A 16,228-nucleotide genomic window follows, 5' to 3' on the forward strand; every position below is an offset into this window, starting at 1 on the left:
AATGGACAAACAGAATACAAACTATAAAAACCTATTTTGTGGAAAATGTATATACAGCAATGTACACTCTTCCAAAAGGTTCTTCAGCTGTCCCCATAGGAGAACCATTTTTGGTTCCAGGGAGAACCCTTTTTGGGTCCACGTAGAACCCTGTGTGGAAAGGGTTCTACATGAAACCCAAAAGAGATCTATCTGGAACCAAAAATAGTTATTTGAAAGGGTTCTCCTATGGGGACAGCTGAAGAACCCTTTAAAGTTCTAGATAGCTCCTTTTTTTCAGTTGCGTCAGTATGTAAATCGAATCATTGTGCTCTCATCCACTGTGCCTCATGGCTCCTAATACGGTCGATATATTATCTGTTAAAAACGTATAATTTTATTTGTATATATCTCTATAGTATACATTATATGTAATTTGGATGAGGTACAGTTGAAATGTACATAGGTCTACACGTGTTTAATAGCTATCTGAATGTTCCCTTCCCTTCTCACCCTCCCTTGTCCTAATATGATACTCCCTCACCCCTAATGTACAGTAATAATGTTAATGATTTCCTTTGCGCCATTAGTTGATTGTTTAATAGTTCTGGACAGTGAAGCTGAGTGTTAATATCACTGGCCACTCACTTATGAAGCTGTAAAATATTAACCATATTCAGTGGATTTATGGTGCCATATTCAATTTTTAAATCAATTCAAATAAAATGTATGAAAAAAACGTTTCAAGCATTTTGTGTCCAGATTATTGAAATGATAGTGGTGTGGAGAAATGTATCACTTGTTAGGTCGGAACTGGAAATTACGCACATTAGGTTTATATTTAGCTTTCATATTAAGCCTCCATAATTTCATATGAACATGCAATGACTTCAATCAGGGTGAGTAAACATCACACATATTTGGACATCATTTCAAACTTTATTTTTTTTAATGTAATCGATAATTAGGACAGGTCAACTCTAGTTGTAACTACAATAACAGTTTTACTCAGAGTTCAACTGGAGAGCGGGGGAACTACAAAGTGAAGCATAATAGCAGGAGGACCAGAACTAATACTGGACACAACCTCTTACACATTAACAACTGTACAGGACAGTAGCTAATGTATACAGTCATCTGACAATAGTTTACATCTTTCACTGTAGATAACATTAGGAAAGGAATGTCCTTTACATCAATGAGTACTTATGTTTCTTATTAATGTATGCCCTCAAAAACTGTTAGAAAAGTTGTTAGCAATTTTGCTGTTGAGGGTACCAGCAAAATAACCTTTAAAACCCCAGTAATGGGTTTTAACTTGAAGCTGCTTTAAATCAAGACATGCAAGAAAGGATTTTTTATTTGAGTGAGAATCATTTTGTACCTCAAACAAAAAGGATGTTATGTAATATGAACAAAAATCCAATATATTTTTTTTTCCAACAATGACCCTGAAAAATGTTAAGGTAAGCATTTTATTAAGAAATGCTTAATTTGTATTATTCACACAGAGTATTAAATCCCCTACGAGATTTTCCTATGAGAAATTAGGAAAGAAATACATTTTATCACTACTATCCAACTCTTTGTTGTGTAGCTGCTACAGGCCCCTATAAACCTACAGGACAAACAAATAGGAACCATGTTGAGATAGGGCAGTATAAGCATCAACTTCCACGTCCTGCTTCCCATGATGCACCACTAATCCATCGGGGTGCGCTCCCTCTTCTTCCCCTCCCGCTTCGGCTTCTTGACATCTGCAAGAACAGGTGGGCATCAGGATAGAATCTACATGCATACTGTTTCTTACCCTGCAGTCAGGTTTTTGATGATCATAACCTGCCTTTCAGACAGTCTTCCATGAAAAGTGAATTTGCCAGTTTTTTAGATATCATCAACCATTTGGGTTTTAGTAGAACTTGTCATTGGTCATCAAACAGGGAATATCTTTTGCTATTTTTATTTGGGCCTTATTAACTGGCACTCCACTTCAAGCTCCTGTCTCGCTCACTCATTCCCTGGGTGTGTTGTTTATCCTACCGCTGGCCTGAGGAGTGCAGGTTTACTGTGCATGTGGACAAACATGAAAAGTGCTTTATCATCGTCCCACAAGAGTGGCTTTAGTACCTGGCAGCCGTGACAGGAACCACAGTCCATACCCCCCTCTCTGGTCTGATGAACAGGAGCAACATACACCCCCCCCCCCCCCCCCCACACACACACACCCCATACATATATTCTGCTATCTATCCATCCATCTGTCTACTTGTCTGTCTGTCTGTCTGTCTGTCTGTCTGTCTGTCTGTCTGTCTGTCTGTCTGTCTGTCTGTCTGTCTGTCTGTCTGTCTGTCTGTCTGTCTGTCTGTCTGTCTGTCTGTCTGTCTGTCTGTCTGTCTGTCTGTCTGTCTGTCTGTCTGTCTGTCTGTCTGTCTGTCTGTCTGTCTGTCTGTCTGTCTGTCTGTCTGTCTGTCTGTCTGTCTGTCTGTCTGTGTTTAGAAGAGCGTGAGGGGGAAAGTAAACAACAAGGAAAAGGCAGGACTCATCTATAGTCTGTTTCCCCCAGGAGCTCCTATCATTGTAGATTACAGGGTGGGATGTTGTTGGTGGGCGGTAACAGACGAGGATGTCAACTGGCTAATCAACACCTGTTTGTTTTGTACCTGATCTAAAGCAAGTTCCCACCTGCCACTAATTTAAGATCCTCCCACGTCAGTTTGTTGATGAAAGCCTTGTCACCCTCTCCAGCTAATCTGAGAAAAACGTCCACAACATAAACACTCCATCAATACTACTGTACGTTGCTGCTCCACTGCAACATATTAGAACGATTCAAACTGGATTTGAATTTACAGTACATGAATCGATCTATTCACCACCAATGCAGCATTAGCCAATATGCAGTACCAAGCCAAGTCATGTACAGTACAATAAGCCATCAGCATTAAACGGTAACAAAGTCATGTAAACATTGAGGAATCATTTGCTTATCCTTCACATGCCCTTTAATAATCTATGTGAAACATCCTATCAGCATTGGAGAATTAATGTGAAGAATGTGATGATAATCAGCATATAAAGTATTGTAAATCATCCCGATGCTAATCTTTTATCCCTGATAAACAAACATGCAATCCATCGGTAAATACAGAAGTAATGATTACTTACTTGTATAGAATTTACAAATCATTAATAAGTGGTTATAAAGGAACCCGTTGTAAGGGTCGATATGCGTCAGGCCAATGCACAGACCTAGAGATGACTCATGATTCACAAGTGTCTAACTGATTGATGATAGCCTACCAGATGTTGCCTGTGCTACTAACTTGCATAATGTGTGTGCAATCACTCGAATCCTCCTCAAATATAATGCTGACGTCACTGCCCCAGGGACCTGCTATCTAATCTATACATTTCTCATAAGCATACGTGTTGCGGACAAGCCGAGAGAGTTCTGTGAGTTTGGAGATTGGGACGTGGGTGTTCATACAAATCCACTGAAAATTGCTCCTCGCTCCATTTGTTTGGGCGGTTTTAATTTGTTTAACTGTGTTTTGCCTGTGCCTTTGTCAGCACATTTGGCTCCCTAGGGAGACAGAGAGAATCACATTCCCTCTGCGAGCTCTGTCTGTGAGATTGGAGCTCTCACCATGCCGGAGTGCTTTCTGCTGCATATGCACATTACTGTGTACTCTCTCCGCTTTCATTTCTGCCACCTCACTTTTGACACAGACTCATAATAATCAGAGCGGCTCGGAGAGAATGTGTTTTGAACCGGGATGCCGTGAAACAGGCCGAGTGCAATAAGACTGAATTATGTGTCTGAATGGGCTGTCTTGTACACAAAGACACAACAACACAGCCCTTCTCAGGGGAATGATAAACCGTAAAGGTTTTCATCACTATAAAGCCTTTTGTTTCCCCCCAAATCATCTCTGACATTCTCCGCTTCCCACTGTGGCTCCCCTGCTCATTCTTCTGAGTAAGGAGGGAGGAGAATAGGAGAATCCTACAGGTATTCATAATGTTTCATTTCTGCTTCATTTCTGTCACTCTCTGTTTTCCGGCCTTTCCATTTCATTCCGTGGGGCACATCTCTACCTGAGGTTAGACAAGGGAGAAGCTGACACTGAATCTCAGATCGCTCCCTCGCTGCCTCGCAGCATTGTCTCCTCAAGACTATGGGCCTGACAGATGTTTTCTCCATTGCTCCTGGCAGCAGCAGACAAGGTGGCTGTTTAGAAATGTAAATATGACTGGGTGGATATGGTGGCCCCAGACGGAAGTGAGATAGTCCCTCGCTCTGTAGCCGGAGTTCATTACAAGTCCTCTGATCCCTCCTCTGCGACTCTGCCTGGCCTGTAATCCCTTTCCAACACACACACAAACACACACAGAGGCAAGCGCACACACACACACACACACACACACACACACACACACACACACACACACACACACACACACACACACACACACACACACACACACACACACACACACACACACACACACACACACACACACACACACACACACACACACACACACACACACACACACCAACAAACATTGTCAGCCTCTCTGTTTCTCAGTAACCCTTTAGCTTACCAGGGCTTATCTGTCAAATGACAGACATGGGAAATCATACTCTCAGATAGCAGGTCTTTCTTTTCAACTCTCTCTATTCTTCTTCTCCGTCATCCCTCCCTCCTCCTTTCATACTGTGGTTCTCACCCTCCCCAGGGCAGTAGGCCCAACTTAAAACAGGACTGGCCTCCATCACACAGGATTCATTTGGGAGTATATGATAATTCATACAGGTACAGTGCTATACAGTCCTGCTCATGTGCTTGCGCGCGCACACACACACACACACACACACACACACACACACACACACACACACACACACACACACACACACACACACACACACACACACACACACACACACACACACACACACACACACACACACACACACACACACACACACACACACACACACACACACACACACACACACACACACACACACACACACACACACACACACAGTATAGAGATTACGATTAAATGTTAATCACTGAAGAAATAATGTTATTTCTGTGTGTCACCTTGCTATTTCTGTCACTGAAATACATGTGCACCGAAGAAATACACCAACACAAATATGATTTTAATTTGGATCAGATTCCTTACATGTGACATCCTAAATAGGCTTTGCTCGGCTTATGTGAAAGATATTGTCGTTTTTTCGAGAACCATTACCCAAGCCAGGGGTTCCACTCCACTGTCAATCTGACATGTTTTTTCCGTCACAGTGAGAGTCTTACAGTCTTACCAGCTTTTTAGCTTTTTGATTTCCCTAACTCCCAGGTTATTAGGAGGCGAGGGAAACTTGAATTGAACCCAAAATCACAATCAGATTGACAGGACTGCGTGTTTTTCTCTGTCCTCGAGCAGGAAAACTGTCTTTACTGTAAGCAGCCTGCCTGAAACACAATGCTCAGGTCCAGTCGCTCCTTGAGATTCTGTTCTGTTCTGGCACACCCTCTCATAAAGCAGATTACTGCTGCCAAATCTCCCCTTATTCCAGTTTCACACTCTCAACATATCACCACAGTAGCCTACTTGTCAAAACGCAGTCAGATTGGACACAATGTACACACTAGCCTCATGAGTCCTTTCCCGGCATCATCATGGAGCATTCATTAGATGTTTAAACAACTTCTGCTCTCACTTGATTGGTTTTAACAGTGGGAGTCATCAGCTAAATAACGGACAAGTGGGAGTTGTTAATAAAGCCTTTATGTGGGGAAAATAGATGAAAATCTGTGTGTTGGCCTCTACATGTTGGAAACATTCTGTCACTGTATTAATGATGGAGCATTGAACTAAAGCATTCATTTGATTTACTTTTGGAACATTTTGTCAAGTTTGGACATGAGGTATACATCTTATAACAAACTGAATGGCAAAAAAAAATCTTATGTTAAACACGGTTTGAGGAATGATGAATGGCAATGTTCATCAGCGCATTGAATGAAGTAGTTAGACAAACAGGGCTAACTGTGACTCACCTAAATATTGAATATGCAATTTAATTGATATCAAAATATCATTATTCTATTAAGATACTCATCTAGTTCATTGTATCAGACAGGTGAAATGAACCAAGACTAAATACATTAGAAATCTATAATGTCTGTTGGGCAAATTGCCAACTAAAACCACAATCTGCAATCCTCCATGTCATGTTCTGTGATCAGTAGTTCTGTTTGGACTAACTCACATGACCATCTCAGTCTCACTGCTTTACATAATTGAAAGAGAGAAATCGATGTTTCTTGACGAGTCTAGATGTCTACTGGCAGTTACTGAGAGGACGCAGCATTACATGTTCATACTTGACTGCTCAATACTTGTATTTACCTTAGTTCACCCTAGTTGAAGACTTATAGAAATCACTCCCACTGAACATTTTAGGCTCAGTGAAGGGGCTAATTCCACCATAGTGGAGCTGGATTAAACAAAGGTTAAATAAAAAAATTAAATAAAAATAATAATAAGTTAATTAGAGTTACCAGCCTCAGAAATTGCAGCCCAAATAAATGCTTCACAGAGTTCAAGTAACAGACACATATCAACATCAACTGTTCAGAGGAGACTGCTTGAATTAGGCCTTCATGGTTGAATTGGTGCAAAGATACCATTACTAAAGGACACAAATAATAAGAAGAGACTTGCTTGGGCCAAGAAACACGAGCAATGACATTAGACCAGTGGAAATCTGTCCTTTGATCTGATGCATTCTGCAGCGACACGCCATTCCATCTTGTTTGCGCTTAGTGGGACTATCATTTGTTTTCAACAGGACAATTACCTAACACACCTCCAGGCTGTGTAAGGGCTATTTGACCAAGAAGGAGAGTGATGGAGTGCTGCATCAGATGACCTGGCCTCCACAATCACCCGACCTCAACCCAATTGAGATGGTTTGGGATGAGTTGAACCGCAGAGTGAAGGAAAAGCAGCCAACAAAAGCAGCTCAGTATATGTGGGAACTCCATCAACTTGTAAGTCGCTCTGGATAAGAGCGTCTGCTAAATGACTTAAATGTAAAAATGTAAATGTAAAAGCATTCCAAGTGAAGCTGGTTGAGAGAATGCGTGTGCAAAGCTGTCATCAAGGCAAAGCGTGGCTACTTTGAAGAATCTAAAATATAACAAATATTTTGATTTGTTTAACACTTTTTATGCTTATTACATGATTCCATGTGTTATTTCATAGTGTTGATGTCTTCACTATTATTGTACAATGTAGAAAATAGTCAAAATAAAGAAAAATCATTGAATGAGTAGGTGTGTCCAAACTTTTGACTGGTACTGTATATATATGTTTAGCCTAGTGATATATTGACTGGTACCTACACTATTTCCTGGTATTGTAAGTTAAGCATTCACTAAACATGTGTTCCCTTTGCAGTGGTTTAGCTTACCATTCAAATCCCTCAGGATATACACTACTGGTAAAGACATATATGTACTATATATGTAAATCTATGGCTTTGCTGGTATGCTCTCCCACACTCCCCCTCAGCCTACCTTGCAGCTTGGTCTTGGGGATCTTGCCGCAGGGCTTGGTGGCGCTCACTGTGTTAGGACAGGTGGCATCCATGAGAGCTCGTTTCAGCACCCCTGTCCGGTTCTTCTTCCCCGTCGCCATGTCACACTCTCCCCAGGCCTGGAAGTCATACTTGCATTCACCTACAGAAAGATGGTTACAACAGACATACATGTACAATACAAAACACACATTTTACAGGGTTGTTACAGACATACCTACTGTATATACACTACCGTTCAAAAGCTTGGGGTCACTTAGAAATGCCCTTGTTTTTTAAAGAAAAGCTAATTCTTTGTCCATTAAAATAACATTAATAAATCTTCTTCGGGATTGGTGTCCCTTCCATGGGATGGTTGAGCTAACGTAGGCTAATGCGATTAGCATGAGGTTGTAAGTAACAAGAACATTTCCCAGGACATAGACATATCTGATATTGGCAAAAAGCTTAAATTCATGTTAATCTAACTGCACTGTCCAATTTACAGTAGCTATTACAGTGAAATAATGCCATGCTATTGTTTGAGGAAAGTGCACAAATTTGAACATGAAACGTTATTAATAAACAAATTAGGCACATTTGGGCAGTCTTGATACAAAATGTTGAACAGAAATGCAAAGGTTCATTGGATCAGTCTAAAACATTGCACATACACTGATGCCATCTAGTGGCCAAAATCTAAATTGCACCTGGGCTGGAATAATATATGATGGCCTTTCTCTTGCATTTCAAAGATGATGGTACAAAGAAAATACAAAAGAACGGTTGTTTTTTTCTTTGTATTGTCTTTTACCAGATCTATTGTGTTATATTCTACTACATTCCTTTCACATTTCCTTAAACGTCAACGTTTTCCTTTCAAATGGTACCAAGAATATGCATATCCTTGCTTCAGGGCCTGAGCTACAGGCAGTTAGATTTGGGTATGTCATTTTAGGCGAAAATTGAAAAAAAGGGGCTAATCCTTGATCAGAAATACAGTGTAGACATTGTTAATGTTGTAAATGACTATTGTAGCTGTAAATGGCAGATTTTTTTATGGAATATCTACATAGGCGTACAGAGGACCATTATCAGCTACCATCACTCCTGTGTTCCAATGGCACGTTGTGTTCGCTAATCCAAGTTTATCATTTTAAATGGCTAATTGATCATTAGAAAACCCTTTTGCAATTATGTTAGCATAGCTGAAAACGGTTGTGCTGATTAAAGAAGTAATATATCTGGCCTTCTTTAGACTAGTTGAGTATCTGGAGCATCAGCATTTGTGGGTTCGATTACAGGCTCAAAATGGCCAGAAACAAATAACTTTCTTCTGAAACTCGTCAGTCTATTCTTGTTCTGAGAAATGAAGGCTATTCCATGCGAGAAATTGCCAAGAAACTGACGATCTCGTACAACGCTGTGTATGACTCCCTTCACAGAACAGCTCCAACTGGCTCTACCACCTAGCTAATGTTAGAGTTAGCCACTTAGCCACCTAGCTAACATTCATAACAAATTGGAATTCGTAACATATTATACGTATTTGTAATAAAGATTTGTAATAAATTATATGAATTGCAATTCATAACATATCATTCGAATTGTAATTTGTAACATATCATACAAAATGGATGGACAGCCACAAATGAATACATACCATATCATACTAATTTGAGTGTCCCAGATTTGTAATTACTATGTTACGTTTACCCCTAAGTCCAGGTTGCTTGTATTATGGTGATTGTAGCACCCAGAAGACATCCCATAGGTTTTATACAGCTGATCAAGCAGAAAACTAAATGTAATTACATTTTTCGGCCTAGAATCAGCAATTAAGACCTGGACCCTCAAGCTCAGAGAGCTGCTGTTCTGAAACATCCTTTCTTTTACTGGAAAAGGGAATTTTTTAATTTTAGTTTTTATCCATTAAATAATCTGATCTTCTACTCAAAACACCAGAACCGGTAATATTTGCAAAAATATTTACATTCCAACTATTCTCAGCCCCAGGACTTTCTTTATCAACCACCAACTGGTGCACCGTGTTATTAGCCAGTGTATGGATTTCCCTGCCAAGACCGGATTGTCTCCTTTATGCTCCATTTTTCCCAGTTTCTCCACTCTGAAGATTCCATCTGTCTTTCCCATACACAGACAGTCTGGCATTCTCTGCCTTTCAAAGAGGGCCTCCACTCTCTCACTTGATCTTTTATTATCTTTATGGAAGGAAAACATTTAAGAGGTCTACAGGTTGGATTTCATTAAGGATCTTATTTTACATTATATTCAGTCCTCCTTAAACTCCTTCCCCAAGGATGCAGGGCTGTTCCAGGAAAGGATAGCCATGCCCCGTTCTTGTGTGTAAGAATGTGTCCGCATTCGTGTGTGTGTGTGTGCGTGTTTGTGTGTCTGTTTGTGTGTCTGTCATCCCTCCATCCCGCTCTCCCTTCCTTTTGTTGGACTCTGGCGTAGCTCCCTCTTGGCTGTGACACTCGTTTCCCTACTCCTCTCAGATAAAAGCTTGGGCCGCTGTCACCTGGCTCTGAAATCCCAGGGCACTCGGCTGAGGGGAGCGGAGGGGGGGATGAGGAGGGGTTAACAGGACCATTGTTCTGGGAATTCTACAGGGATCTTCAAAACAGAGTGCTCTAAAAGCGTGTGCCTCTGTACCTATAATTTGGCGTGTAGCATATGTGTAGCATATGGGTATGTGTGAACCTTACTCCTCAGCCTGAAGTGTCTCCACTAGCGCCAGAGAATAGCTAGCTTTTCATGTGGCGCCGACTGGTAAGACACTTCAGGTGGGCGGTCACGTGTGCTAGCAAAGCAGAGATCTTGGGTTCAAGTCTGAGTGTGAGCTATAAGCAAGTAGGGAAAGTAGCAGGAAGCCCATGCTCTGTTTGAAGATGACACACATCTCTGCTGTATACACCCAGGCTGTAATTTCCTGAACCATACCATCTTTCTCTGGGGATGTCCATACATGAAAACTGAATTGGAAGCAAAACTGAAATCCTATTCCATTGAGTAGCAGAATGTTTTCCCCTTTAATGGACATGGATACACAACAAAAAGCATGACATAAAATCCCTAGACCAGTCATGTTTGTGCTGTATTATAAATGTGTTTTGAGTCTGCTCCCCATGACCACACTCACACACCTCCAAACTGCTTCTTCCAATTACAGGGGATCTTGCAGCGCTGGGTCTTGATTGTTTGCTTGCAGTCGGTGCCAGTGCGTGTGCCCTCCCTGGTGCCCAGGCCGCAGTCACCCTCGTTGGCCACGCACACACTCCACTGCCACTCCCCACAGTCCGACTTACGCTCCTTCTTCCCTGCAGGATCACACACACACACACCAACCTTATACTGCAGTCATGTCTGGGACATAATTATGTGGGCTGTAATTAGGCCAGGCTAGAGCTACACTACCACCGTGAAAGGTCAAAGTATTCAAATATATAAAGCACCGAGATATGCATCTGTCATTGTGAGTCTGCAGTGAGCCCCCCTGCTTAAAGTGTATTTATGCACAAATCTGACCTGATTTGAGCTTTGCATCAAATTACCATTCATACCTTGTAGCAGGTACTGTAATAGGAGACCCCCCTCCATCCACATATCATCTGTCTGTCTGACTGCTGCCAATCTGCCGGTGTTTCTCACCTTGTTTCTCAGCTTTCCCCCCCTCGCCTGCTGTCACTGTGAGGACCAGGAGGGCCATGACGGCCAGAAGCGTCCATTGCTGCTGCCCTGACATGCTAGGAGAGAGGGAGAACAGACACAGAGGAATAACAAGTACAGCAACATATGTAACTCTGTGGGAGACATTCCATCGAAGGCCTCCCCTTCACCACCCTCTCATTTCTTCACATGAAGGGGCAGACCTGACAAAGAACCACAGCATGCCCCTACTTACATGTATGGTTCACAGTTACAGGTGAAGGCAAGATCAGGCTCTTTGTGGAATAAACGGTTGTTATTTGCTACAATGGCCTGCTGTGTGCTGCACTGTGCTCGTGTCTACAGACGTGTAAGACGACATGGGGAAGTTATCGGCTGTCAGACAATGATACAGACGATTTGGAAATAGAAATAAACCTTTTTTGCATGTACTTTATGAATAGACTAATTGTTTCTCCTCCAGGCGCTCTCCGGCCTCCCAGCGGCCCAATAAAGAGAAGCACCGTTCTAATCGCGGGTGCTGCTGTGCTAGGGAACTCTGGGTGGTGGAATTAGCTCATTCATTCCCTCTTTTCACTTTCCCCCTGTTTATTTTGGAGATACCCTAAAACCCACAGAAGGGGAATCAGCGTGAGATTTAAGCAATTACCGAGCGTCTTGGATGCCAAAATGCTCTACTGTGCCCAAATTACTGCAAAAGGTACAGCCTGGTGGGGAAATCATTTACATTCGGCAATTTTAATTAATCATGAACTGACATGGCTCTTACTGCCGCCCTGACGCACTTGGCCCTGTATTTTTAGTCCTCTCCAGTTTGAGACTGCAGAAGTTGATGCACCCCACGTCTATTAGCGATGCAGGCAAAGTGATAATCAATTTAAAAAGATGGCATTCAAACTCTCTCCTATATTTTATTATTAGCCATTATTAATAGAGCGCTCACTGGTTGAATTCACTTCTGCTCTCAGTGCATCTATATTTAATGACTCTACTCTGAGTTTTAACACATCTGAACCCTTACAATACAGGGCTTGAACCCCCAACAGTGGAAGCATATGGCATACCCACATTAATTGAGAGGCAGAATAACATTTGATTTGATTTGAGAACCCTTTTAGACAGACTGTTTTCTTGCCAGAAGCAGTTTTGTGTCAGTCAAACTGTTCAGCCAATGGTCCATTCTTCTCTCTATTCCAAGAAAAATCTTGTTAGTCCAACAGCTTTGATCGTTTCTATGAATAGACAACCTGCGAAATCTAAATAGTTTTCTGAGAAATTCCCCAATCGTACTCCACGTTTGCAACCAACCCATTTTGGAAGCTACTACATTGTGACTTCTCAAAGGAGAAGTCTTTCCCTTTAATGATTCATAAGCAGTCTGCAGATGAGTTACAGTCCAGGTCCAGGTGTAGTTGAGGAGGGCTACAGGTTAAAGGGGGATATCAACCTCCTGCAGCGTTCAGTACATTATGTTCAGACAGCATAGTATGCTGAGGGGTAGACTACAGGGTTTCCCTCATTGCAATGGAATCAAGTGTTCCTCCTTTCACTCACTGGTGCTGTGCATGAAATATTTACACCAGATCCCTTTCTGTCTCTCAGAGCATGACAACACTTTCCATAATGGATGAATGGATTGATTCAGTACACCTGACTTTTAGATGCTACATGTGCATCTCCATTGTAAACTTTTACCAAAAAAATAAAGATGTTTTTGTTGTCACATACACCAGATAGGTGCAGTGAAATGTGTTGTTTTACAAGGTCAGCCATAGTAGTACAGTGCCCCTGGACTAAATTAGGCTTAAGTGCCTTGCTCAAGGGCACATCGATTTTACACCTTGTTGGCTCGGGTATTCAAACCAGCAACCTTTTGGTTACTGGCCCAACACTCTAGCTGCTGCGCTACCTGCCGCCCCACTACTACAGAGTCGATTGATAATGGCTGAGTTCTCAGATACTGTACACACCATGCATACTGTAACATACCCAGGATATCGTATGATATTTAACTTGTATTTGGGAATAAAGTTACGATTTTTTGCGGCCCTGAACCCTGTGAAAAGTAATGTGGGTTTGACTTCCTAAGGTGCTACTTCACCCGCATTGGCCCATAGTGAGATCCAAACTGAGGTAAATAATCTGACAGAGTAACAGTCAGGAAACATTGAGCCAGATTCTTGAATCAATCCCTGTTCTGTCCACTGCTCAGGAACAATTTCTTCTCACTATCCCTCCCAACACCCATAGATCATTTCAAATAGTGGGATTTACAGTGGGGAGAACAAGTATTTGATACACTGCCGATTTTGAAGGTTTTCCTACTTACAAAGCATGTAGAGGTCTGTAATTTTTATCATAGGTACACTTCAACTGTGAGAGACGGAATCTAAAACAAAAATCCAGAAAATCACATTGTATGATTTTTAAGTAATTAATTTGCATTTTATTGCGTGACATAAGTATTTGATCACCTACCAACCAGTAAGAATTCCGGCTCTCACAGACCTGTTAGTTTTTCTTTTAGAAGCCCTCCTGTTCTCCACTCATTACCTGTATTAACTGCACCTGTTTGAACTTGTTACCTGTATAAAAGACACCTGTACACACACTCAATCAAACAGACTCCAATCTCTCCACAATGGCCAAGACCAGAGAGCTGTGTAAGGACATCAGGGATAAAATTGTAGACCTGCACAAGGCTGGGATGGGCTACAGGACAATAGGCAAGCAGCTTGGTGAGAAGGCAACAACTGTTGGCGCAATTATTAGAAAATGGAAGATGTTCAAGATGACGGTCAATCACCCTCGGTCTGGGGCTCCATGCAAGATCTCACCTCGTGGGGCATCAATGATCATAAGGAAGGTGAGGGATCAGCCCAGAACTACACGGCAGGACCTGGTCAATGACATGAAGAGAGCTGGGACCACAGTCTCAAAGAAAACCATTAGTAACACACTACGCTGTCATGGATTGAAATCCTGCAGCGCACGCAAGGTCCCCCTACTCAAGCCAGCGCATGTCCAGGCCCGTCTGAAGTTTGCCAATGACCATCTGGATGATCCAGAGGAGGAATGGGAGAAGGTCATGTGGTCTGATGAGACAAAAATAGAGCTTTTTGGTCTAAACTCCACTCGCCGTGTTTGGAGGAAGAAGAAGGTTGAGTACAACCCCAAGAACACCCTCCCAACCGTGAAGCATGGAGGTGGAAACATAATTCTTTGGGGATGCTTTTCTGCAAAGGGGACAGGACGACTGCACCGTATTGAGGGGAGGATGGATGGGGCCATGTATCGCGAGATCTTGGCCAAAAACCTCCTTCCCTCAGTAAGAGCATTGAAGATGGGTCGTGGGTGGATCTTCCAGCATGACAACGACCCGAAACACACAGCCAGGGAAACTAAGGAGTGGCTCCGTAAGAAGCATCTCAGGGTCCTGGAGTGGCCTAGCCAGTCTCCAGACCTGAACCCAATAGAAAATCTTTGGAGGGAGCTGAACGTCCGTATTGCCCAGCGACAGCCCCGAAACCTGAAGGATCTGGAGAAGGTATGTATGGAGGAGTGGGCCAAAATCCCTGCTGCAGTGTGTGCAAACCTGGTCAATAACTACAGGAAACGTATGATCTTTGTAATTGCAAACAAAGGTTTCTGTACCAAATATTAAGTTCTGCTTTTCTGATGTATCAAATACTTATGTCACGCAATAAAATGCAAATTAATTACTTAAAAATCATACAATGTGATTTTCTGGATTTTTGTTTTAGATTCCGTCTCTCACAGTTGAAGTGTACCTATGATAAAAATTACAGACCTCTACATGCTTTGTAAGTAGGAAAACCTTCAAAATCGGCAGTGTATCAAATACTTGTTCTCCCCACTGTATATCTTCTCATATCACAACCAGACACCCTATGACAGTGGGATTCAAAGTTGGGGTCGTGAACCTCCAGTTGGGTGCCAAAATTGTACATTTTTATAGACATTTAGTAAAAATAAAAAATAAATTACCAAACAAATAAGAGTACAGATTATTGTATTGTATTGGACAATATACAAACGTTTTTGATAAAGATTATTTGAAAAATACAATTTTCTTGAGTGAATATATTTGTGACTATTGTCCAATGTCCTCTGTCACATAAGCTAAAGTCTTGCCTGATTATGTATGTCCAGACGTCGATTAACACCCGTTTATTATGAAAATCACATTTATTGACTGTTATTGATGTGGAGATATTGATCATGTGGAATATATTACCTGAATGTGTTTGTACCTTTTTCATACCTTTATTGAAGTTGACTGTCAATTAGGTAATTGGTAGGGTTTGTGATGCATTCTGGGTAATAGGTATTGCTACAATAAACGTATAATTTCGTTGCTTGTTAGACAAGACATCCAGGTAACAGGTTGGCTTGCTGCCAGTTAGTGCTGAGCGATTAACCAATATATCTGTTATTGTCCGTTTTTTAAACAACTAATTGACCGACATCAGTTCTATTTCATTCAGTTTTTTTCTTTGAGCTCAATAGTCAAATTGCACAATATCTCTATAGATTAATCAGATCCAGCCTGAACTGTGCAATATAGTAGGGAGTTGTAGTTTCCAGCAGGCCAATATTCTACATAGTTTAGCGCGTAAAACATGGTAATTAACTACAATGACTATAATATATATAATATAATTGTCCGGTCTGTGTTTCCAAAGAAAGTACAGTATGAAACTATGCATGTTTCTTTACGCCTGCTACGGAGGAGACAAGAATGCGGTATCGTGAGGGGATGTAGAGATCAGCTGTTGCTTGGCCAGGTATCTCTACCTGAAAATACATTATCAAAGTAATTGATAGTTGGTATTCAGCAGTCATAAAAGCATGCATTATTTACTTTGAAGAACTACAAAATAGTGATTTTTGTCAGACAGCATAGGCAGCAGCTCTATAGCGATTAGATAA

The 16,228-nt window shown here is 41.6% G+C and overlaps 1 protein-coding gene across 4 annotated transcripts in view; it reads right to left on the minus strand.

The window, feature by feature from the left end:
• Positions 1–898: 898 nt before the first annotated feature.
• The window catches only part of LOC139565924 (pleiotrophin-A-like), a 70,628-nt gene continuing 55,298 nt past the window's right edge, over positions 899–16,228 (minus strand). For all 4 annotated transcript variants that reach the window (XM_071386622.1, XM_071386619.1, XM_071386620.1 and 1 more), the window contains exons 2-5: positions 11,258–11,352; positions 10,753–10,926; positions 7,587–7,748; positions 899–1,736 (exon numbers count right to left, since the gene is read on the minus strand). In XM_071386622.1, the coding sequence (XP_071242723.1) occupies positions 1,681–1,736; positions 7,587–7,748; positions 10,753–10,926; positions 11,258–11,351 (486 nt within the window). In that variant the 5' untranslated portion in view covers position 11,352 and the 3' untranslated portion in view covers positions 899–1,680. The remainder of the gene's footprint in view (positions 1,737–7,586; positions 7,749–10,752; positions 10,927–11,257; positions 11,353–16,228) is intronic.

Source organism: Salvelinus alpinus, chromosome 37 (genome assembly GCF_045679555.1).
Source record: "Salvelinus alpinus chromosome 37, SLU_Salpinus.1, whole genome shotgun sequence".
NCBI lineage: Eukaryota > Metazoa > Chordata > Actinopteri > Salmoniformes > Salmonidae > Salvelinus > Salvelinus alpinus.